General features: G+C 45.6%; 1 protein-coding gene across 2 annotated transcripts in view; it reads left to right on the plus strand.

The window, feature by feature from the left end:
- SORL1 (sortilin related receptor 1) overlaps window positions 1-23,930 on the plus strand; it is a 169,188-nt gene extending 145,258 nt beyond the window's left edge. For both annotated transcript variants that reach the window (XM_004584985.4, XM_058664017.1), the window contains 13 exons: window positions 1,989-2,101; window positions 2,335-2,439; window positions 3,194-3,266; window positions 6,408-6,490; window positions 8,144-8,240; window positions 10,110-10,294; window positions 12,824-12,943; window positions 13,712-13,876; window positions 15,857-16,031; window positions 16,956-17,062; window positions 19,378-19,570; window positions 21,565-21,777; window positions 23,535-23,930. In XM_004584985.4, coding sequence (XP_004585042.2) covers window positions 1,989-2,101; window positions 2,335-2,439; window positions 3,194-3,266; window positions 6,408-6,490; window positions 8,144-8,240; window positions 10,110-10,294; window positions 12,824-12,943; window positions 13,712-13,876; window positions 15,857-16,031; window positions 16,956-17,062; window positions 19,378-19,570; window positions 21,565-21,777; window positions 23,535-23,602 — 1,697 coding nt within the window. In that variant the 3' untranslated portion in view covers window positions 23,603-23,930. The remainder of the gene's footprint in view (window positions 1-1,988; window positions 2,102-2,334; window positions 2,440-3,193; window positions 3,267-6,407; window positions 6,491-8,143; window positions 8,241-10,109; window positions 10,295-12,823; window positions 12,944-13,711; window positions 13,877-15,856; window positions 16,032-16,955; window positions 17,063-19,377; window positions 19,571-21,564; window positions 21,778-23,534) is intronic.
- Window positions 23,931-25,073: the final 1,143 nt, after the last annotated feature.

The raw sequence follows: 25,073 nt of genomic DNA on the forward strand, positions 1-25,073 counted from the left end.
CTGCTCCTGTGCTTTTGGATCATAGCCAAGAAATTTTTGCCCGGGTTAATTTTCTGAAACATTTCTCCTGTCTTCTTCTAAAAGCTTTATTGTTGGGGTCTTAGCACATTTTTGTTCCATCTTGAGTTGTTATTTGCATATGCAGTGAGAAAGGGTCTAGTGTCACTCTTCTGCCTGTGGAAACCCAGTTTTCTCAGCACATTTGTTGGAAAGATTGCACTTTCTCCCGTGTGTGTGTGTGTGTGTGTGTGAAAGAGAGAGAGAGAGAGAGAAAGAGAGAGAGAGAGAGAGAGAGATTATCTTTGTGCAGTAGCCTAGTGGCCAAATCCTAGACTTGGAACTGCTAGGATCTCAGTGTGGGTGCATGTTCATGTCCCGGCTGCCTGGGAAGGCAGTAGAGGATGGCCCAAAGCTTTGGGATCCTGCACCTACGTGCAAGACCTGGAAGAAATGGCTCTGTCTCAGCTCTGCTCCAGCCATTATGGCCACTTGGGGAGTAAACCAGCTGATAGAAGATCCTTCTTTCTGTCTCTCCTTCTCTGTGTAATTCTGCGTTTCCAATAAAAAGTAAACAAATATTTTTAAAAATTCTATGAAAGGCAGAGTTATAAAGGGAAGAATACATACACACACACACACACACACACACACACACACACACTGCAGGGTGAGGAGAGAGAGTTCGCCATCCACAGGTTCAATCCTCAGTTCTACAATGACCATAGCAAGGCCATGCTAAAGCCAGGAGCTTACCCTTCCTTCCAGGTCTCAAATGTAGATACGCTCTTTTACTTTTCCTAGTTATATTAGTGGAAACTGGATGACAGATAGAACAACTGGAACTCAAACTGGCTTGCATATGGGATTCTGATGTCACAGATGGAAGCTTAACTAGCTACACCACAACACTGGTCCTTATATTATTTGAAAGGCAAAATGAGAGAGAGAGCGAGTGCAGGATAGAGAGAAAGATCTTCCATCTGCTTGGTTATGGCCATAACGTTCAGGCCAAAGCCAGGAACCAGCAGCTCCATCTTCATCCTCCATGTGGGAAACAGAGACCAAAGTACCTGAGTCATCTCCCATTGCTATCTGAAGCGTGTTAGCAGGGTGCTGAATCGGAAGCGGAGCAGCTGGGACTTGAATCAGGGCTCTTGTAGGGAGTGCTGATTGGCAAGCAGAGGCAATAGTCCACTGAATCCAAATGTTGGCCTCATTTGCTATAGCCTTTCAGTAAATTTTGAAATCAGGTAGTATAATGCTTCCAATTCTTTTTATTTTAGTTTATTTTTTATTTTTCATGATACTCTTCCATAGGCATAGGGAGTCCACGCCCTACCCTCCTTTGCCAACCACCCCCCACACACATTGTTTTCTCCTTTATTATTATAATAGTATAGTCCTCAGCAACAAGTCACAAGTCCAACATCGTGCTATTAAATTCTGTCATGGCGTTGTAGGCATGCTTCCAGTTCCTTTCTTCCCCGTTGCAGAATTGCTTTGGCTTATAGGGGCTATTTTAGCATTCCATACAAATTTTAGTGTTTTTCATTTTTGTGAGCAATGTCTTGTGTTTTCATAGAGATTACATTGATTGTATAGATCATTTTGGGTAGTGTGAATATTTTAACTATTATTCTTTACAATTCATGAATATCGACTGTCTTCATTTTTTGTGTGTGCCCTCTTTAATTTGTTTCATCAGTACTTTTATAATTTTCATGACAGGGTTCTTTCAACTCTGTTGAAGTTTTTCATTGTTTGTGCAACTATTAGTGGAGTTGGCTTTCTTCATTTTTTTTTTTCAGCTAGTTCATTATTGGTATATAGAAATGCTCCCAATTTTTGTGTGCGAGCTCACATTCTGAAACCTTATTGAATTAATTGATCTTAACAATTTTTTGGTGATGTCTTTAGAAGGTTTTCTGTGTGTGAGATGGCGTCATCTTTCAACAGGGTGATCTGACTTTGAATGGGCTCTCTTCTAGTGCCAGATGCCCCTCAGAATCTCCAGCTGTCACTGCACAGTGAAGAAGAAGGTGTGATCATGGCTCACTGGACCCCTCCTCTCCACACTCACGGCCTCATTCGTGAATACATTGTGAGTGTCTGGCAAGAGCTAGTGCGTGAGCTGTGGTGCTGGGTGCTTCCTGGTTGTTCTGTATGGCTAGGAGTTGGTTTTGCACGATTTTATGGTGAAGGACCCATCATCCATTAGAACTTTCTGCCCCTACTTTACCCTTTCTTCTCCTGTCTTTTTGTAAGGTATTAGCTGTGTCCCCGCCACAACTTGAGATGATCTGTTACTGGTATTTTTTTCCCCTCTCACTTTAGGTAGAGTGTAGCAGGAGCGGTTCCAAGATGTGGACTTCCCAAAGAGCTGCTAGTAATTCAACAGAAATAAAGAACTTGGAGGTCAATGCACTGTACACCATCAGAGTGAGTATCACAGCTGTTCTGACTGCCTGCACAGTCTCAGACCTTAGCAAGGTGGTTCCCACTTTCTGAGAACCCTGTGCCTGTCTGTGTAGGACACATATTAGCATCTGCCAAATGCCCAACTTCTCATCCTGGGAGGAGGTGGCATGTGGATACCTGAGAATTGATAATGCCGCTGTGCCTGCTAGTAACCCCAGTAGCCTGTCTGCTTGCCAGCACCTGCACCTCTGTACCCATTTCTTTTCTGCTTATCTTGAAATACAGGATGATGCAGAGCTATAATAAGTGGCATTTGTAAACTGATTCAGTGACATTCCTGTGAAATGAATTGTTAATTTTGCTAACAGAAACAAAATAGGTTTTGTGCAAAGTGTTGTGCAAATGGTCATTGAGACCATTAAGTGCACTTGACCCAGAAAGTCACATACACTGATCATTTCCTCAATACTCATTTTATATGTGTATGTATATATGACACATTCACACATACCGTCCCTTTTGAAGAATGTTGACATCTGTCCGTCAAGAGCAATTTTGTCCTGTTAGTACTGCTACCATCCCTGCACCAAGCGCCTTCACTGCGTCTTTTTCCCTTTTTATGTTAGTTGCTGGGGCCTCTGCATATTCTGGGTCACTTCTTATAATTTTTTTCCATCTTTATTGCCAAGATCTCATTCCTTGAACTCACTCAGAATTCTTGCAGTATGGTCTGTTTTCTTTTATTTCACACTAATTTACATTCTGATTTGAAAAGGTGGCTGCGGTGACTAGTCGTGGGATAGGAAACTGGAGCGATTCCAAATCCATTACCACCATAAAAGGAAAAGGTAAATGATTCCAACCTTTGCAAACTTAGAGGAGATAAAAACCCTGTGAGGCAAGTTTGAGTGACTACAAAATAGAGAAGCCCTGGTTTGAAAAGTCACAGAACTCCCTTCTGCCGCACACATGCACATTTCCGAGTGCCCACCAGCAGGGCTTTAGATATGAAGTCTTTCTGGGTGACCACTGAGTCTATGTCTTCCAGTGCAAACATGCAAAGGAATTCATTCAGGAGGCTATCACACACCTGCCTCTGTGTGCATGTACATTTTCTCAAATACAAGGAGTCCTTCCTTCTCACAGAAGATGGAGGCGCTGTGGTGATGCTCCTTTGTAGTGTCCTTATTAGCATCTTGCTGGCACTGGTTTCCTCTCTGAGGGGTACCAGCCCGCCACATGTAGGTAGCAGTTGCTAGCACTAGAGCTAATACCTAGGCCCTCCACAGTGCTCACTGCTTTACCTGCAGCAGCTGCTCTCGCTGAATCCTTAGAACAACCACAGAGACAATTAAGGAACTGGAAAGAAGTGATGTCATTTGCCCTAAGGCATACCATCACTCAACAACAGATCTGGGACTGGAACCCAATCTGCTCAGCTCCACAGCCTATGCTCTTAACCATTGTGCTACATGCTTCCCACTGGGCTGAGAACCATGTGGTCCTCTGGGCCACTCTGCTTGCCAGGGAAGCTGACTTAATCCTCTTGCATGTGTGCTTTGCCAGGGCAGAAGTCTGATCTGTTTTTCTTTGCTCTATCACTGGTTTCTAGTGGGAGCTAAAGGAAGAGCTGATGAACAAGTGCACGGAGGCCATTACATGCAAGAGTTCTGTCTCCCTTTGGGTGAAGGACTACTGGCCACTCATGTTTCTGAGCGCGTGTCCTGATCTCAGCCTTGGCACTGGGGACTTTGGTTTCTGTGTTTCTGGACTTACAGATATATTATAAACAGGGGAGCACTGTGTGGCATTGATCCTGGCTGATGGATTGCACTTGAAGTGAGGAATAAGCTGTGGGTCATGAATGGTCACCTCCAGTGACCTCTATAACCTGGAATCTTTAAGATCAAGGCAAGAGTCAGCCAAACCCAGTGCTGCTCCTCTGTCCGTGGGGTTAGAATACTTTCAGGTGTCAGAGAAGGTCTACTCGATTCCCATTCTCCTGGAGTTTTTCATTGTTTTGGCACATCTTCCTTCAAAATCTGGGGAAAAAGACCATCCACCCATGCCAAAAAGAAGTAAGTTTGGAAAGTCAACTAAGCCATATGTACCTCAAATCCCATAAGCACAAGTCAGGACACATCTGTGCTTGAAAAAACTCTGGGCGGTTGCTGCTTCTTTGGGGATTTTGATGACCGTCAGCTCCTCACATCTCTGTAAGTGGGGAAAGAGCGAAAGAAAGCTGTCCTGTGTCAGAACATACCTGGTATGAAATGTTCCTAACCTGGCTTGGTAATAACAGAAAGCGGCAGAGGATAAGCATAGCAGTGGCATCGGCCAGAGGTACAAGGCTAAGCAGTGAATGTAGTAAATTCATAGGGGAAGTGAGAGAAGCCATCATCCACCGAGCACTTTCCGCACACCTGAGCCCTGCACTTGTTCTACACAAGTTGATCTCTGTTTAGTCCTATAACTCCTGTAAGTATTATCATCCTTTGTGTCAAATCCTGGGAGTTGGAGATCACTGTGACCTGCCCCAGATTGCCAGGAGCAGAACTCAGGTAGGCCTTCCCTGGACTACAGAACATTGCATTCCATTGTGCTCGTTGGCTGTTTGGAGCCTTAGAGTAGCTTTCTTCTTCCAGCCGAACTTTCCTCAATCCTGGCTTTATTACAAAGTTGATCACCTACCAGAGGGGCCCCTCCAGATCTTGACACAGTTATCTTATCACCAATTTTTTTTAAAGATTTTATTTATTTTTATTGGAAAAGCAGATATACAGAGAGGAAGATTTTCCATCCGATGGTTCACTCACCAAGTGGCTGCAATGGCGGGAGCTTAGCCAATCTGAAGCCAGGAGCCTTTTCTGGGTCTCCCACGCGTGTGCAGGGTCCCAAAGCTTTGGGCCGTCCTCCACTGTCTTTCCCAGGCTACAAGCAGGGAGCTAGATGGGAAGTGGAGCTACTGGGGTTAGAACCGGAGCCCATATGGGATCCCAGCACGTTCAAAGCAGGGACTTTAGCCGTTACGCTATCGTGCTGGGCCCTATCACCAAATTTTAACCAGACCATTGAGCCTCTGCCACCTGTCTGTGTAGGGGATACATGTACTGAGGGTCTGATAAACAAGTGGTTGGATTCTTCTCTTCGGTTAATACTTACCCTGTTGAGTCCGACTGTTTATGCTCTCCCAAGCTACATGGACTTTCTTGGGAGCAGAGCTTTAAGATGACTAACAGAAACCTCACCTCTTAACCCCTGCCTTTTTCATTGCTTTTACAGAGAGGAGTCTTTGTTCTAGATCATTCTCTCTTTGCCCCTCCACTCTTAGCTTGAGCTCCAGTTTTCAAGAGACACCAGTTAAGTCTTTAGTCTGCCCAATACGGAAAGGGAGATGAGGAGAATGTGAATTGAATGCTGGGAAAGGCAGGAACTTTATTTTCACAAACTGTCCCAGCTCTGTAAAGTGCGGATGATGCCTCTTGGCTCAGGGAACATAAATAACCTGCACCAGGCTACAGAGCTCTTAGGTCCTGGAGAAGAGGAATTTGAATTCCATTAAGGGGTCACCTGCTTTCCATTTTGCCCCATGAGCATTTAGGATGTATAGTCCACCTCCAGAAAAAGGCTTGAGAGTACTGGGACTTAGAGCCAGTAAAAGTGGCACTTTAAATGATCTTTGCACCTTTAAGAACCAGCTAAGGCAGGGTGTTTGGGGACATTTACGAAATGGAACTTTTCTGCTCGACCTAATTGCCAGTGTAGCTGACTGAGCCAAGATAGTTTTGTATGCACCAAACAGCTGTGGGCCCAACCTCAGCCTCAGGAAAACAGGGTAAAAGAGATAGAAAGGGGAAAAACTGCCAAAGAAATGCCCTTTCTTCCCCAACTGAATGATCACTTTGTCTATTGAGTTGAGCGCTGTGAAGTCCTGCCTGCCTTACTTTTCATCCCGTCATTTCTCTTTTTGAATTCCTGTTTGTTTTCAGTGATCCCACCGCCAAATATCCACATTGACAGCTATGATGAAAATTCCCTGAGTTTTACCCTGACTGTGGATGGGAACATCAAGGTAATGTGGAATGTGTGAGCTAACCATTGTGGAGGGACTTGATTTTGTGAGGGGACTGATACAGCATAGTCCAGAACCAGCAAGCTGATTCTAGCGAAGCTAAAATACCAGAACTCGTTGGATTTCTTCCCCGACGAAGAACAACTTGAGTCTCCACATGTAATTATTCTGCCTAGCCTGGTGCCTTTTTTTTTTTTCTTTAACCATATAATTAAATGGTTCACAGCTACAGTGCAAATAAAGAGTTGGTGTTAACAGAGTATGTCTGCCCTGTAATTTTCAGCTTTATTGGATTTCCTGGTGCTGAGCGCTAATGCAGAGGTTCTCACAGTGGAAGAGTAACCTTCTTGTGGGAGAGTCAGGCATCTTGGAAACATATCCATCTTATTTCCACCCCAGGATCCTCTTGCAGCCCCATCCGTCCCTTGCTTGGCCCCTCTGTATGGAAGATTTTTGTCCATGGGATGAGTGGTGATCCACTTCCCATCATGTTCTTTTTTGACCCATTCCATCCTTCCTCTGAATTTGTACTAGGTCAAATTGCACTCAAAGTTCTTGTGTCATTTACTTAACTATAATTTAGTGTCACCCCCCCCCCAACTTCAGAGAGAGTATATACCCCGACAAGTGGCCTTGACATGGTTCTTGTCCATTGTCTTTGGTCTTGACAATACTTTGATTTTGATTTTTTTTAAATAATTAATGATCTCTAGGCCCCAGCTTCTATGAGCTCAGGGCTTGGGAAAGGTAGTGCTTCTGGATGTGTGAATGCATTTACCAATGTTAGACCATGTAGTCTCACTGCCCCTACTTTGTGTTGACTTCTTGCACTTGACTGTGGGGACTATTTGAAAAAGATAAATCCTTAATCATCTTCATTTTTCCTCTTACCTTTATTAATTAATTTCTACCCTTTACTTTACATTGATATTTTTGTTTTGCTGAGTATGTATATTCCAAAATGGCTTCACATTTGTTTTTCCTTGTTTTTTTTTTAAAGATCTATTTGTTTATTTTGGAAGTCAGAGTTACACAGAGAGAGGGAGAAAGAGAGAGATCTTGCATCCACTGGTTCATACCTCAGATGGCTACCATAGCCAACGCCAGGAGCTTCATCTGGGTCTCTCACATGGGTGTAGGGCCCAAGCCCTAGAGGAATTTCCCACTGCTTTTCCCAGGCTGTTAGCAGGTAGCTGGTTTGAAAGTGGAGCAGCCAGGACACGAACCAGTGCTCATATGGGATGCCAGCATGTCAGGTGGCAGCTTTACCTACAGTGCCACAACACCAGCCTCTCACATTTGTTTTAAATTATATAGGAGGGAGATATTTGGTACTCTAGTCAAGACACTGTCCCAGGTTCCTGTTTTCAGCATGACCCAGACCTGGCTGTTGCTGGCATTTGGGGAATGAACTAGTAGATGGAAAATATCGGTCTTTCAAATAAATAGAAAAATAAGATACGTGGAGTATAGTTATTAACAACAGCACAAACAGAACTTGTTCACAAACCAAAATAAGCAACTCAGCCATCCTAAGAAATGAAATGCTTGAGGGAGCAACAGGAAACAGATGCATTCTCCATTCTACCTGTTGCATTTGGCATTTCCAAGATGGTCAGTTCTTCACGTGACATGTTTCTTGGCTCTTGGCAGGTGAATGGCTATGTGGTGAACCTTTTCTGGGCTTTTGATGCGCACAAACAAGAGAAGAAAACCATGAATTTCCAAGGGAGCATACTGTCCCATAAAGGTAACAACTTGGAGCTGGCTTGTGTGAGTTGGGGAGGTGTAAGGCCAGAATGACACTTTAATGGCAGTTGATCTGTTGTGAGTAGTTCCTGGGAAGACAAGAAGTCTTCTTTGGGGGCCATTGTGCACACGCGGGTTCTTGTCCACTGAGGATGTTAGACATGTGCCCCTGACCTGCGTTACAGGGAATTGCCGGGTGGCTCCTCAAGGCTGCACCCCGCCCTCCCCATCATGTGGTGCCCCTTAGTGGAAGTCTCAAAGGCCTTAAGAGAAGAAAAGCTGGAATGAGGTCTGAGCAGTGCTGAACGTATGGTTCTTGAGATTCCTACAGAGGTCCTGGATTTAGTTCCCCAGTTCTCATTTCTAGCCTGGTATACTCCTTTGCTCATAAGAGGTAACCCATGACCACATGCATAATAGGCACCCACTAAATGTTGAAGGCAAACTAAGGCAGAAAGTGGTCCAATCCATTTGACATCATGGCAAAGAGCCTTAATTATAAATCTGAGATCTGAAGATCAGCTCAAAGTTAGATTTTGTTGCTCAAACATGCAGTTTTAATGGCAAAGGGTGCTGAATGCTGCGAATGCTGCAGGAGCTGCTTCTATCTCCATTTCCAGCCTGATTGCAAAGTACTTCTGGTCCTGTTTCATTCCATCCTGTTGAGCCTCACGAAATAGAAACGTCAAGTATTCCTTTGTTATCTCTTTGTTTTGTTTTTGAAATCACAGGACTGGTAGGTGAAATGATTTACCCAAAGAGGTCACGTGAGATTAAAGCAGCTGTGCGTGCCAGGCAGTTTGTACGACTATAATTCACCCATCCGGGTTCAGTGATGTGCACACCATTTGCAGGATTGTAAACTGAAATTCATGGAGTAAATAATTTCCTCAGTGCAGCGGGACCCAGATTGGGACCCACATCTTCTGGATCCCAAAGCCTGGGATGTCATTGCCTTATTGTCAGACCTGGGCAAGTGGTGGAGTCAAGAACAGAGGTTGACTGAAATCTGTTCAGGGCTGGCGCAATGCTAGGAAGCATGCCAGGCACTTGAGAAGCAATTTCTTTTTTAATCCCTGCAACAGCCAGCTGCTGTAAGTGCTGTATGTTTCTCCATCTTGCAAACAACGTAATCGAGAAGCTAGATGCTTTAGCAGAGGCTATCCAGCCACCAAGCAGTCAGACCTTCAGCCCCCGGTCCTCCTGACTCTTAGCATCCCCCTCCACTATGCATCTCTTAATTTTAGTGACATTTCCTTCACTTAGAAAAGTATAGGAAACAAAAATGTGTACATGAAAATTAAAATTTCCTGCCATTTCACTACTGTATTTCAGATGTCCGTAGGTTTCTGTTCATTGCTCTCTTTACATTTTTTTTTCAATTTTGCAAAATCAGAATAGTACTAATATACGTAGGTTTATAAGATGCCCCTTTTCACTTAACATATAATCATGAGAGTGTTCCAGAATCATTAAATGTTCTTGGTAACTTCTTTAGTGACCACATAGTAGTTCATGGAACACAAGTTCATGATTGAGTGCCCTGATGCTAGATTCCCACATGGGGGACATTTCATTTCCACTATACCACACACAGTGAGGAGTATCTTCAGTACCTATGTTTTTGGTCTGTTCTCTGATTTCAGGAAATAAGTGCATAGAAGAGCATGATTCTTAAGGTTCTTGTTATGCCAGCGTCTCTGGCAGTATTACACCCTACATGGCCAACTAATCAAACTTTTGCAACATGTGGGCTCCATTTAAACTGGGAGATTATACCATTTAAAAAAATGCCATGAGCATACTGAGACACGTGTTCTTGCCTGACACCCCTAGCTTACCCCGGCCTCTCCTCATCCTGTTTTCACAGTTGGCAATCTGACAGCACAGACATCCTATGAGATTTCCGCCTGGGCTAAGACTGACTTGGGCGATAGTCCTCTGTCATTTGAGCATGTCACAACCAGAGGGGTTCGCCCACCTGCTCCTAGCCTCAAGGCCAAGGCCGTCAATCAGACTGCGGTGGAATGCACCTGGACTGGCCCCAGGAATGTGGTGAGTCAGCCAGAAAGACCATCGTAAACAGTGTAGTCTCTCCCAAGACGGGGCAGCTGAACAGTGTAGAAGCTTTCTTTATGGCTGCCTTTTGTCCTCTCATTACAAATAGAAGCTGCCAGCCTGGTCAGTTCGCAGTCAGCCTCAGTGTCCCCTTCCACACGTGGCCTGCTCGCTCAGCAGTAGAACCTCCTGCTGTTTGTCATTGTTTGTGCATGCGATGGTGGCTCATTCCTCTGTGCAGTGACTCACCTTGGCTTGTGGCCTTGCTGAGGGGCTAACAGCGCCAACAGTGAGTTCCCTATCTGAGTCTCATCCCCAGTCACTCCAGGCCCTTTCTGTTGTTTGTCCCAAACACAGGATACCTTCTCAGATTGTTCTTTCCAAGTGTGCCCCTTAATTCATTCTAGTATCTCTGCTGCACTTGTCCATAGGTCTGTCTCGTGTGTGTGTGTGTGTGTGTGTGTGTGTGTGTGTGTGTGACAGAGAGAGAGAGAGAGAGAGTTTGAGTTTGGGTTTTGGTTTCATATATAGTTGGGAGTTTGGTTTCTTGCCTTTAGATTGGTTTTACCAAGAGCTTGGCTTGTCCACCCTCCCTCTGCCGCTGCTCCTGTGTATACTCTTTGTCCACCCAGGAGTCCTGCCCTCTGTCTGCTATGCCAGCAAATCCTGGTCCCTTCATCCTGCTCTTTCCCTCATGAACTCCCCAAATGTTTGTAGTTGGTGACATAGGGCATCATGTTTCCTTATGTACCAGCTATATGCCATTTGAGATTTTCTGTTCTTGATCTTACCCCTCTAACTGGTTCAATGAAGGGAATGATTGTTTTCTGGGTTACCCAAGTAGAATAGTGTATAGAACTAACCCCAAACCAGAAGTTAGCAAATCTTAAGTGATTCTTAAGTGGAAGAACTAACCTGTCTTGTCTTCTGTGCATATTTCCAGTGTGCATGTGGGTGGACTGATTCATAGAGTACTAGTCAAGGTTTTCAAGTAGTGGTTTGCAAGATCAGCAGTGAAGAGGAAAGATTGACTGAGTATTCCCTGTATGTCAGGAACAGTGTTAAAATTTTTTTGAGCTCTTTCTCCCCATGAATCCTTTAGTCAGTGCTGTAAGATAAATATTCCCATTTTACCAGCCAGGATATGAACTGGTGCCCTTATGGGATGCCAGCAATGCAGGCAGAGGATTAGGCAGCTATTATAATGTGCTGTTATCTCATGCCTTGTGCCTCCCCTGCTGCCCAATTCCTGCTCAAGGTACAGTTGCTTTCTGACCCTGGTGAGTCCCTTAACTGCTGTCTTCCCCCACACCTCCCAGGTCATCAGCCCCTGCAGCCCTGCTCTGTTCTTTGTTCAGTGCTCTGCCCTCAGTGCCCCTCCTAGCTGCTGAGCAGCATATTAGAAAGTCACACTGGCACTGGGAAGGGACCTGGGCACCCCTTTGTATATTCTTGATCAACCTCTTGTCAGTGCCCCGGGCACTTCCGGACTCAGGCAGTTCTTAAACCCTGTGGTACTTGCTCAGCTGCTCTCTTAGGACAAACTCTGTGATTCTGCCTTATAAAGAAGCCACCTCTGCACCTACCCTCCCATCATCCTTTGCTCTTCATCCCCTGCTCCTTGGCTTCCCCATGTGTACCCTCTTGTTTGGTGAAGAACGGCTTTCTGAAGTGCCTTGGAACAGTCTATTTCCCTCTCCGCTAAAAATGTATGGAGTCCATCAGTCCAGGGTTTGTGCCACAGCTGCATGATGGGATCTGGGAGCTTGGCTCTGCCATTTTCAGCCTCTGACATCCATCTTCAAGGTCATCTTGTGATCGAAGAGTCCTCCTGGAGTTACATAGCCACAGGCAGGAGGAGGAGCAAAAGGACTTGTCCGGTCCTCCACTGCCTTTCGAGGTGTCCCAACATGTAACTTCTGCTTTCCTATCCTTAGCTAGAACCTTGTCACATGGCATCTCCAATCCTCTTATTTTCCAGGTAGAAATTCCTACTAATAGCCAGGGTTCAGAAAGAGAGAAAGAAAACGAGCATCTGATGGTCAGCTCACAGTGTCTGCCCTCCTAGGCTTCCCTGACATGATTTAGAGATCTTCCCGGTCCACACCCTCTGCATTGCTCAGAACGTCCACTCAGCTCCCTGCCCAAAGTGGGAGAAAACCACCCCTACTCTGCTTAGCTTCTTCTTTTCTCTGACTCACCGTGCAGTCCTTACGTTAGCATGCAAAGCTCTTTGTTTCCGACTTGTTAATTCATGATTGTGTGTGTGTTTCTTCTGTGCTCATCTGCCCTTAAGAATGAACCCTTTGAGGACTTTGGCTGCATCACATTTATGCTTGCAGGTGCACATGCCGCATCTGGCCCTAGGTGCCTTCTCTGTGCATGATGTCTGTGTAAGATACAGTGATGACAGACTTGGAGTTCTTGTGAAGTGAAGCATGGCCAGGGTCTTCTGTTGGGGATTTCAAGAAAATGAGATCTGCAGTTCATGAGCTGATGTCTTCACCCCTCATCTACTTTCATCAGGTGTATGGTATTTTCTATGCCACGTCCTTCCTGGACCTCTACCGCAACCCAACCAGCTTGACCACTCCAATGCACAACGCAACCGTGATCGTCGGTAAGGATGAGCAGTATTTGTTCCTGGTAAGTTTCTCACACCGATGAGTCCAGAGGAGCTTCTGTTTGTACAGGGCCTCTCTCAATTCCTAGCACCACCCTGCAGAGCCAAGCATAGGGCTTCAGAGTGGATGTGTGGCAAGATAAAATTTTCTGTATGTTAGCATTAGGGTCTTGGATGAAATACTCAAGAACAGCCACTTATAGCCTTGGTATGGAGATCTGATGACTTGTCAGATGGGTTACAAGTCCAGACAGCTCCAAAACTTTGGTGTGATTCCTCTCCCCGGAGCTATGCCACATCCTTTTACATGTGCACTAGTATGTATAGGGAAAGATTCTGGGAATGTTATTGCGATACAAAAGATGTGAAGCACCCTGCATGTTTCCCAAGGGAATCTCCCTATGATTAATGCATGCATGCAGTGGCAACCCCCGAGAGGAGAAAGGCTCACAGTGCACTGATACACAACACGAAGTTGTGTTGAGAGAAAGAAACCAAGAGCATGGTAAGAGTTGTACTGTTTCTCACATATGTAAAAATGTTTCCAAAAAATAGGTTGTCCATATTCACCCTAAACATGCATTTGTGTGTATGTGTGAATTTACACACACACGCTCACCCATACACACCTTGGAAAATGATCTAGGGTGAGTGAGGAATTCTTTTATGTTTCATATCATTTGTACAAACTGGATTTTCATTGTGTATGTGTGTCACTGTGTTGTCAAAGGCATTGGTTAGTACTAGCTCCCTGAGCCATGTGCCACTGTTTTCCTGTGTGTGGGCCTTAGGTCCGGGTGGTAAGGCCCTACCAAGGGCCATCCTCAGACTACATTGTTGTGAAGATGATCCCAGACAGCAGGCTTCCTCCTCGGCACCTGCACGCAGTTCACACAGACAAAACCTCGGCTGTCATCAAGTGGGAGTCGCCCTATGACTCTCCTGACCAGGACCTGGTAAGCAGCTGTGCGCAGGCCACCTTGATCGTTTTCAGCACGGTTGGCGGATTTCATCACACGCAGGGGAAAGGGATTCGAGTGGGTTGGGATGGCAGGGGTCTTCTCATGGGCCAGGAAGCAGGGACCCAGTTGCTGGAGCTCAGTAGAAGGTGTCTCCCCTAATGTGGGCAGAGATGGGATCCTCTGGTACTTTGTTTTCCCACCTGTTAGGGGCTGTGAGTTTTTCCTTCATATTCTTTTACTCTGTAAACTGAGGTCAGAAGACAAAGACTTATAGCCCAGATCCAGCCCATTACCTGTTTTTTTTTTAAGACTATTCATTTATTTGGAAGCCAGAGAGTATTCCCATCTATTGGTTCACTCCTTAAAAGTCTGCAGTGGTTCTAGTAAGAAATTATTGCTTTTAGAAACAGATATAAAAAATTATTAAGCATTTTTAATTAAAGCAAGCAATGAGATATTAAAAAAAAAAGTCTGCAGTGGATGGGACTGGGCTAAAGCAAAAGCTGAGGAAGGAATTCAGCCCATACAGATAGCAGGAGCTCAAGCCATCCCTGCTGCCTCCCAGGGTCTGCATTGGCAGTCAGCTGCAGGCAGGACTTGAACCCAGAGACTTTAATGTGCAAGACGGCCTACTTAACCACCAGACCAAATGCCTCCCCAGAAATTATTGGCATACCCGTTAGTGCACATGTAAGCATGACTGTTGTGCTACAAACAGTAGAGCTGAGCAGGTGTGGTTGAAACTCCCTGACCCTCAGAACCTCAAACATGTGACATCTGGATCCTTTCTCAGCCCTACCCTGAAAAAAGGGGCACTGATCTGAGGAAACATCTCGTGCTTGTCCTTGTACAGGGCAGCTCTCATCTCTGTTCCCACTCCATTCCCCTCCATGGCATGGTGGCTGGCTTGCTGGTAACTCTCTTGACTTCTTCCCAATGTTGATGCACACTGGACTTATCACATGTCTCTTATTGTTTACCTGTGAGGATCAGCCCGAGAGAGCGAGTTCCTTGTCTCCCCACTGCCTGTGCCCACAGAGGGTGGTAGGTGAAGTTGGAGGAGGTCAATTCTGAGTTTTGATCTCTGCGCTTGCTCCACACTACTTCCCCATGTCTCAGTGAATATAGCTTCCCTAGAGGCTTATTTTAAAAAAAAAAAAAAAGTTTATTTTTATTGGAAAGGCAGAGAAGGAAAGACAGAAAAGTCTTCCATCTGCTGGTTCATTCCCCAAGTGGCTGCAGTGGTTACAGCTGAGCTGATCCAAAGCCAGGAGCCAGGAGCTTCTTTTGGGTCTCCCACACAGGTTCAGGGTCCCAAGGCTTTAGGCCATCCTCCACTGCTCTCAGACCGTAAGCAGGGAACTGGATGGGAAGTGGAGCAGCCGGGACACGAGCCAGTGCCCGTACGGGATGCCGGTGGCTGTTAGAAAAGAATTAGCCAGTTGATCAATTGTACCATGCCAAGGGTTGTTTTTGTTTAATAAAAGCCCCAAAGCTTTTGCGAGAACAGAGTCATACTGAAGGGCTCTGAGCTTTGCTGTTGCGGTTCATAGCACCTGACAGGCCAGCAGTCACAAGTGCTCACAGATGACACCTGCAGAATCAACCAACCTGATAGAAAATATTTGAAACAAAATTCTACCTAGAGTAAACACGTATGAACTTTTCTTTTGTCGTTATTGTCTGAGGAATACAGATAAACAACTCCTTAAGTAGGATTTACATGATATCGGGAATTATAAGTGACCTAGGGGGCATTTAAAGTGTTCTTGAGGCTGTGCAGAGATAATGGGTGAATACTGTGTCCTTTTACATAAAGGACATCCACAGGGTGGGGTGTTCTGGGGTTGATGGTCCTAGCGCCCATCCCCCATGGGTCCTAAGGGAGGACTTATGATTACTTTATTTCCTGTTGGACTAAGAAGAGTACAAAGTGCCAAATTTGTGATGATAGTGTCCACTTCCTTGTCCTAGCTCTATGCCATCACCATCAAAGATCTCATTCGGAAGGTGGACAGGAGCTACAAAGTCAAGTCCCACAATAGCACTGTGGAGTATACTCTGAGCAAGTTGGAGCCTGGAGGAAAGTATAACATCATTGTGCAGCTGGGGAACATGAGTAAAGACACCAGTATCAAAATCACCACCGGTAAGCAGGAGGGAGACCTGGAGGCCTTCTCCCATGGCTGGGCTCCCCCAAGATGCTACTAGAATTCTCCCCGAGAGCTTTCAACTGGGAGCTGTAGGATATGAGAATGCTTCCTTGAGGGCCAAGCCAGGGCAGAGCAGTGCTGGGCTGTCTGTCTCTGCTCTGCAGTATGGTAGCTATGGGACACTGGGCTGATGCGTGACTCTCATTTCCCATATTCTCTCAGTCTTGGTTACTCTCCAGCTCCTCCACAGGAGGCTAACCTAGTGTCATACCTGCCAGGCCAAACACTGCCTTGCTCCTGCCCAAGCTGGATTTAACATTAGTAAGGAAGAAGAGCAGGAATTAGGAAATAAGTAGTATTTTTTAGTAAGGCTAAGCATTGCGAAGACCTGGACAGAAGTCACAGAGTTTCAGCGTGGCCATCTGGCATGTGGACGTGGAGGGAGCCCAGCAGCTGGGCAGCAGGCTGAAGGGCAGCCAGACTCACGCACAGAAAACAGGCAGTAAGCTCACTGGGACAGCAGTGGGCAGTGTTGGGAGATGAGTAGAGGAGACCCAGCCTCAGCAGACTGGTAGTGTGGGCAGTGGAAGTGGACAGTCCGCTGTTGTCATTTCAGTGCCACCTTCAAGCAGCATTCCTGATCCCATTTTGTCCCTCTGTCACCACCTCCTCTGCACACTATTTGTTTCTGGCCAATCTTGGGACCAGGGGTTCAAATTTGAGACTGTCCACAAGATTTCTTGGCTAAAGGTATTCGAAGAACAACTTAGAGTAGCTGCATGTGCAGATGCCAGGCTGAGCAGGTGTGGGTTCTTCCTGTCCTCTGGGGCGAGTGTCACGTACTGCTCTTTGATAGACAATAACACGGACATTCAGTTGCACATCCACTAACTGCATCCAATCTCATCTTTAATTTTCAGTATCATTATCAGCACCTGATGCCTTAAAAATCATAACAGAAAATGACCACGTTCTTCTGTTTTGGAAAAGCCTAGCTTTAAAGGAAAAGCATTTTAATGAAAGCAGGGTGAGTCTCCCCCTCATGCTCCGTGACTTTGGAAATCTAATTGAAATGCTATTTAAGAGATGAGCTTGTTAACAGCATAGTGGCATAGATAGTGTAAAAAAAAAGAAGAAAGAACAAATAGGGGCAAGGAAGTGAACTTGAGAATTAAAGGACCATTTTCTGTGGGATTGCTAATTAGCGATATGTTTATCCTGCCCATTAAAGAAGAGAGTCGCTGCACTAGACACTTTCCAATCCCGAACGTGTCTTCCACTGCCAAGTTGAGGTAGACTGCTGCCCTAGCTGTGTGTCCAAAAACTGAGAAGGGCTCAGTGTTGGTACCCGAGAGCCACACCTCCCACAAGCCCTTCAAGGGCCTGGCCGTAGTTTTTGTATTGGGCAGCCGAGCTACAAGTAGCTCACTCCAACACCAAACTCACCATTTTATTTGTAGGAGATTAGAAGTGTGGGGGTCGGGGAATAGTCTGTGGGCTTAGATTCCCTTGCGTTTGTTTGAGGCACCGTGATACTCTGTCACCGCAGGAGATAGGGGGAGGAAAAGACTCGAGATTAGATTTTGCCACCCTAGGGTGAAGAGAATTTTGAGAGGGAGTATCTTGGTTTTATTGGCAGCAAAAGTTGGCTCAACATGAATGTCATGAGCCCCCCTGTGACTTCCTGGAGGAGTAAGACCTGTAGGGAAGGCCCGAGGATTCCAGACAGACATGGTGTGGAGAAGCCCCTTCAATGAAAATCAGAAAATACTTGCTCCCTGTGAGAATTCTTGTAACTCTCCTCACCATGACATATAAGTGGTTAATATCCTCACTTTTTAAAAAAGCTTTCAAATTAATCCAGAAGAGCAAGACTCTGCTGTTGGGAAAGCTATGGATGACAAAGCAACCAATAGCAAAGCAGTAAGCAAAAGGAAGAAAGTTTGACCTTAAGTAGTCTCAATAATAAAGAAAGGCCCCTTGCACACGGAATCTGCCAAGACTTGAGTCTTAAGAATAGACACAAGGGTTAGGGGAAAATGCACTCCGGAAAAATAAGTTGGTTCAGCCTTCTGTGAGGCTGTGTGGTGCTATGTACAAAAGCATTGACCACTCTTCGACCCAGCAGTTCTCAGGTTTTACCCTCGGCAAAATACATGCTGGATGCTAGAGAGCAAATAGCCTAAACGGCTAACACATGCCTCTATCATTCACATTGTTTTCTTTACATGTTGGTATAGTTTATAAACATCGTTTACCAAATATATCCTGGGTAGAAAATTACTACTGCTAGCTTATAAAAGAGCGCTAGACTGGGATTCCTGACAGGCATTGGGAAATCCTCTTCCTGGGTGCAGAAGCCCAGCTTTCAGGTTGGGATTGCCAGTCAGTGGTGGTGGAAGGCTCTGGTGTGGGTGGAGTGTGACCCTCTTCCCTGCTGCACAACTTGGAGTTCAGAGAATGGACAGCCCAATGGAAGAGCGGTCAAGAGACTGTGATTCTGCGGTGAAGCCCAGGATGTGGAGAAAGATAAGAGTAAAGTCTTCTGGAGATGGGAGGAACAGGAGTGGGGGTTGCTAGCTCTGACTCTGGAAAACCTGGAGATGAGCAAAGAAGCTGATCATAATCCCAGCCAGCATCCTGGGGCAGGTTGACATGCCCAAGTGTGGCTTGGCCAGCCCAAGAAATAGGACTCTGTCTGAGATAGTCTGGGAAGATTATCTCATCCTTTGTTCCAGTAAATAGGAGCCTGAGCCTTCTGGCATGCTTGAGCCTGAGCCTAATGGCATGGTTTTTATTTCAAGGCTAGATTGGTTGGGGGCTAAGATCAGTTTTGGAAAGAGCTGGAAAGCCAGGAGATAGGAAGTGAGCTGACAGTGTGCTCCTACATACTGTTCCTAGGAGAAATATCCCCTCCTTTACAATTCTAAGTCCTGTTTTCTTACCCATTGCTGGAGTCCACTGCAGCCAGGATTTGGTATTAGTCAAACCCATCTCACAAACTGTCCCTGAGTAGTTGTGATGCTTCATGGCGTTTCATACTGTGTGAGGTCAGCGGACACAGAACAGCCCTTTGACATGTATTAAGGTGGCTCCCTGTAGGACTGTGCTTCATGCTTACACTCTGCAGCTTGCACAGGGCCTGGTTGGGCTTTGAGATGTGAGAATGGGAACATCCCTATTTCCTGAGTCTAGAATCTCCGTGGTGAAAAGAAGGTCCAGCATGCTTTAGCATCAGTGGAAGCCTGCCATAAGGAGCTCACTTAAGTTGGAACAGTAATGGAAGTTGTCTTGTTCCTCTCGTTCAACATTTTGAGTAATCTTGTGTGTGTTTGTTTGCAGGGCTACGAGATACACATGTTGGACAGTGCTATGAATGTCACCGCATACCTCGGGAATACTACTGACAATTTCTTTAAAATTTCCAATCTGAAGCTGGGTCATAATTACACGTTCACTGTGCAGGCGAGGTGCCTTTTTGGCAGCCAGATCTGCGGGGAGCCTGCTATCCTGCTCTACGACGAGCTGGGCTCTGGTGAGTCGCCCTTGCTGCTGGTCTTTGTCTTCGGGTCCAAGGAAGAGCACAAGTGCCATGTGCTTCTGTGCACATGGGTCTTACTAAGGAATATTGTAAATTTTTCCAGCTCAGTAGGTGATCAGAGGCATTCAATGTAATCAGGCACTCATAAACAACTGAAAGAATATTCTGTAACCCAGGACATGGTATGGGGAGCTGGCATTATGTCATGGCCATATTCCACACATAAAGTGTAAGAAAGATTGTGGCCCTTTGGGAAACATGAGGCTAATGAGAGATTTCAGTTGATTTGGGTAAGACTTCTCAGAGCCTCTCCCATGCCTCTACACCCTGTGATTTTCCCCATTAGCAGACCTTCTCCAAATTACCGGGTGACTACACTTACTATCCTCCCCTTCCTCTTAACTGTCAGCCTCCTGGTCAGACCTTGACCTTGAGAGCTGTGTCTTGTGGACACTCACAGCGGTCAGTGGTGGGCCACAGAAAAGCAGGAGAAGGTGACCCATTTACACAGAAGGTCTGCTTTTATCACAGTTGGTTGACCAGGATTCCAACAACTGTTTTCATACCGGTCATTTTATTTCCATTTACTCCCAGCCAAATCTAACGGGGGCAGAATCTTGTGTTGTGAAGTGTTCCATCGCACACTGCTTGGCAGGATGTGCTAGTGCGCAGTACTTAAGCTTGGCACCCCTGCTGAGAAAAACATTGCCTTCTACCTCCCTTTGGAACATCAGGATAGAGCAGACGTTCATTCTGACAAGGTTCTACAAAAAAACCAAACTCCTGTTATTCCTGTGTTTCCTAAATAGAGCATTTTGTAAGCATAGTTGGTTAGCAACTTCTAAGAAATACGAGAAGCAGTGTTGTGAGGAGCCTTACCAGCTGCCCTGATGAACCCATGGTTGTTGGGAGCTCACTCATTCCTTGTTATCATCTCATGTTCCAGATGTGAATAATACGTTCATTTACCATTGCATAGCCGGGGTAGGCTGGGACACACAAGTAAGATCCTGCTAGAGGGTTTTTTTTCTGGCAAGGAAATAATAGAAGAAATTTTAATACTGACATAAATGTGGAATTGCTAGATTAGGCTTGCAAGAAGTGGCCACTCTCTGGTCCTTCTTCTGGCAGGGTGAAGCCCAAGCTAGCCGCAAGCCTGCGTGAGCAGAAGCTGTGTGCCTACACTGCTTTCCCACCCTGACCACTTCCTTTGATAAAAACTGGCTCCACTTTCATCTTTTCCCTAGGAGTTTTCACATAAATGTCTGTCCCTCTGCAGACACGGTCCCACCAGGGTGGGAAATGGGGTTGACTTTACCTGAAAGTGCTCATGGTCCCAATGTGTCAACGCAAAGCCAACATTGGTTTGTAAAGATGGGTTAGGGGGTTAGAGACATCTAAATGGCTTTGCGAAGAGCTTTTAAAAGTGTTAAATGTATACAAAAGTTTTCTCTCCTTGTTTTTACTAAGTGAAAAACCTCATAAAACTTCATGCGTTAAGTCAGTATTGTAGTAAAGGAATCTCATTTGTATCACTTAATGGAGCTTCAGGTAATTGCAGTTCAGAATGACTTTGGTGCCAAGTAGGGGGAAATAATTGCAATCTTGTTAATTAGTGGTCTGATTTCACATCCTCTTATGTAAGGCACGCAAGTGGTCTTAAGTAATAATGCTAATGAAATCAATGTTGATATGGCAACAAAGGTCTGCCTTCCAAGAGATGATCTAAATAACCAACAAGGCAGTGATTAGGACTCTAACGTAATTATCGTATTTGCATGCACAAGGCCCATGGTCTTTCAGCACATAGGAAGCAATTGGGAAACATTGAGGCATCGCACATGTGCAGGAACTTGCCAGAGCAGAGAGGTTTGGGTAGCTCATGTGAATTAGCTTTTGGGGTGAGTGGGTGGGGCCTTAAGAAAGTACTTGGTGCACTCTCCTGCCCTCAGGTAGGAGGCTCATGGATGGGAATTTTGTATCCACAGGTGGAGATGCATCGGCAATGCAGACTGCCAAGTCTACCGATGTGGCTGCCGTGGTGGTGCCCATCCTGTTCCTGATACTGCTTAGCCTGGGGGTCGGGTTTGCCATCCTGTACACAAAGCATCGGAGGCTGCAGAGTAGCTTCACCGCTTTCGCCAATAGCCACTACAGCTCCAGACTGGGCTCAGCAATCTTCTCCTCTGGCGATGACCTGGGTAAGTCAATTCCTTCTGCCTGGGCAGATCCTCACGAAGCCAGTAACCTCATTCAGAAGGACCTCCTTCGCAGGCCTGAGGGGTCACTCAGATACACTGATTTCACAGTTTTGAGCTAACATGGTTGGAGCCCTTAGCTTTTTGAGATGTTCCTAGGTGAAAATACCATGTACTGTTCGTTGATATTCAGTAATAGTCAGTAGTAGTCTGGCCTGCAACAGTGGAGTAAGTTTCAGAAGAATTGTCAGGAGCTTGGCTGACATAGGAAGGCTAGAGAGGCCCTTAGGCTTTGGAGGGTCCATAGTATCAAAGTTCCCTAGCACTGACAACCCCTCTTTCACCTGTGGCACTCCTGAACTCTGACATCTCTGGGTAAACGTAGTCAAGATGCTTCCCTGGTGCTGGTGTTGTGGCACAGTGCCTGCAGTGCCAGCATCCCGTGGGAGGGCTAGTCCGAGCTCTGGCTGCTCTGCTTCCAGCCTAGTTCCGATCTCCTCTCTGATGCACCTGGGAACACAGCAGAGGATGACCCAAGTATTTGTGTCCCTGCCTCCCCAAGATCCAGATGGCATTCCAGCCTCCTGGCTAGAGCCTAGAGGGAGTCAGCCAGCAGAACAAGCTGTCCTTCCTTCTCTCTGTGTTTGTAATTCTGCCCTTTAAATTGGGCTATGCTTTAAAAAATTAAACAAATAAATAATGTTTTCCAGGTTGACTTCTATCCAAAGATGCCCTTTCCATCCTACGTGTTTCTCCTTTTGATTGCTAGCACCGCCTTCCTCACCAGTCATTTTTAACTGCTGTGTCAGAAACATGTAGCATGGGAAAAGGAAGGAAATCCTTTTATCCCCAGCGCCAACTAAGCTGTAGCAAAGAAACAATAGAATAAATAAAATAAAATAGTAATGTCACAGAAAAAAAAAAGAAACCCTTTTATCCCCTTCAGAAATCTTTACACCCTGCAATTTCTTAACACTAATACAGCTTTGCTGACCACTTAATAAAAGTGTGCATGATAAAATAGCTGCCACACTCAATGCTGAAAAATGTGAGTTTGCATATTTATGTTTTCTGTAGTCATTAGTTTTTATTAAAAATCGTATTGATGCATCCCTGTTTATTCCCAAATTGCTACTAGCTGTTCCCATAGCTTCTCAGTTTCCTTTTCTTTCTTAATCAGCAAGTGCTTTGCATGGATGAAATGGCTTCCATGCTTCTGCTATCAGGGACAGAGAGTGTCATGCAGTGAACACTCAGTGCAGATCAGTACTGGGTTGCATTGGGCACTGCCAAGAGGAGACTACAGTCTGGGAACTGGTTCTTACAATCCTTTAGGCCCTGAGAACTTTTTCCTTCCTGTGGAATCTTTCCCGTAGAGTGGTTTGGGTTCAGAAGAGAATGCAAACAGTGCAATTCACTGGGCGGTGGTAGGGTGAAAATGACTCTAGTTGGATAAGCCAAACCATCTATTTAGCCTTTGGGTAGGTAGGTGTTGGGATTTTTCTTCTTAAATGCTTTACTTTCTTTGTTTAACTGAGTGCAAGTTACCCTTACACTAAGGTAGGTCACCCATTGATGACCCAAGAGGACAGAGGGTGGCTGGCCTGGGTTTAGAACTCTGCCTGCTGTGCCTACCTGGCTGCGATGCTGACTTCCCTAACTGGGAGTTGTGATAGGATTAGGCCGCGAGCAGGGAAATGGGATGTGGGCTGAGCAGAAGTGTGTTGGCACTCACCAAGCCTGGCTCTTTTTGTCTTCAGGGGAAGATGATGAAGATGCTCCTATGATCACTGGATTTTCAGATGACGTCCCCATGGTGATAGCCTGAAAGAGCTTTCCTCACTAGAAACCAAATGGTGTCAATATTTTATTTGATAAAGATAGTTGATGGTTTATTTTAAAAGATGCACTTTGAGTTGCAATATGTTATTTTTATATGGGCCAAAAACAAAAACAAAAAACAAAAAAAAAACAAAAGGAATGAATAAATTTTGTAGTCATCAACTGTGAACTTCAAGCCAGGTTGATTTTTAGTAGCCAAATTGCTTTGATTTTGACATTAATGTAGTCTTACAGGGCTGTGCTTGCTGGGCATGCTTTTAAGTCTGTGAGATAGTTTTGTTTCAATAAATTGACCATTCTTTTTATTTTTCTAAGACACAGAAATGTATTTAATAAAAACTGCAAAAGAGTGAGGGGTGGGATCCCTTCTCCTTGAAGTATGCTCAACTTTGACATTTTGTTTGGATTTAGTTTCTGTGAAGGTGTTGGGTGTACAAATGGGGAGAATTTGTTTGTGTTACTTTGTTAATTTATTGAGACTCTGTATTCAGGTGGGGTCAACACATCATGTGGGAGCCCCTTGTCCTGAGGTCCGGGGTAGGGAAGAGCAGTGTCTGGGCTGGCCTCGTGGAAGCAGCTGCACCGTCATTCACTTGCATTTCATCTGAGGGTCTTTGGTGGGCCAGCACACTGGGTCATAGCTGGATTTCAGTTAAACAGAGCTGCAGCCCAGGAATCCTGCGAGCCGAAAGACTCTTCTATCCACTGATGGACTCGGACCGCATATGCCTCTGTACAAGATGTAGCTTTGAAAGCTGCAAAATGCTAACACTGCTTTATTGTACACTGGTCTCATGGTCATTGCGAAAACTTAACTCTGAATGCGGGAGAGAGTTCTAGATCAGGGCTGTGCTTTAGATCTACTGGCAAATGTGGTACCTAGTTTTTCCATTTTCAGACTTTTTTTTTTTAACCTACCACTCTGAAGAATCGCCAATACAAAATTTTGCTTGAGTTTAGGTAGCCATCTAATTGTCCTTACAGATCTGTACCAATGCGCTCAGCCATTTTGAATGGGATCAGCTGTCTCTCTCGCTCTGTGTCTGTCTTCCCCCTTCCACCTCTGTCTCCTGTGGCCTACCCTGTCTGAAGAGCAAGTGTTTGCGACACCCTCACAGACCAGGAAGACCTCGGCATCTACCTGCTCCGACCAGTGAACGCTCGCAGCACCTCTGCATTGTGTTCAGTTACTTTCTTTGTCAACCAAGCTGTGCTTCCCACACCCCCCACCTTCTGCTGTGACTGTGCCACCCCTGCATCAAATCATGGCCACTTGAGAGTTATATAGAACTCGCTGGACTGATGCCTACCTGCGGACTTGGTGTCGTAGGCATCAGGGTCTGCCATTGCTGTGACTTACACTGTATGAACCTCACTGTGGAATCCCCCACCTACCCACCCACCCACTGTGCAGCAGTGAGCTCTGGGTTTCCTCCAGAGTCATACCCGTGAGCGTG

This window comes from Ochotona princeps, chromosome 4, assembly GCF_030435755.1.
Source record: "Ochotona princeps isolate mOchPri1 chromosome 4, mOchPri1.hap1, whole genome shotgun sequence".
NCBI classification, from domain to species: Eukaryota; Metazoa; Chordata; class Mammalia; order Lagomorpha; family Ochotonidae; genus Ochotona; species Ochotona princeps.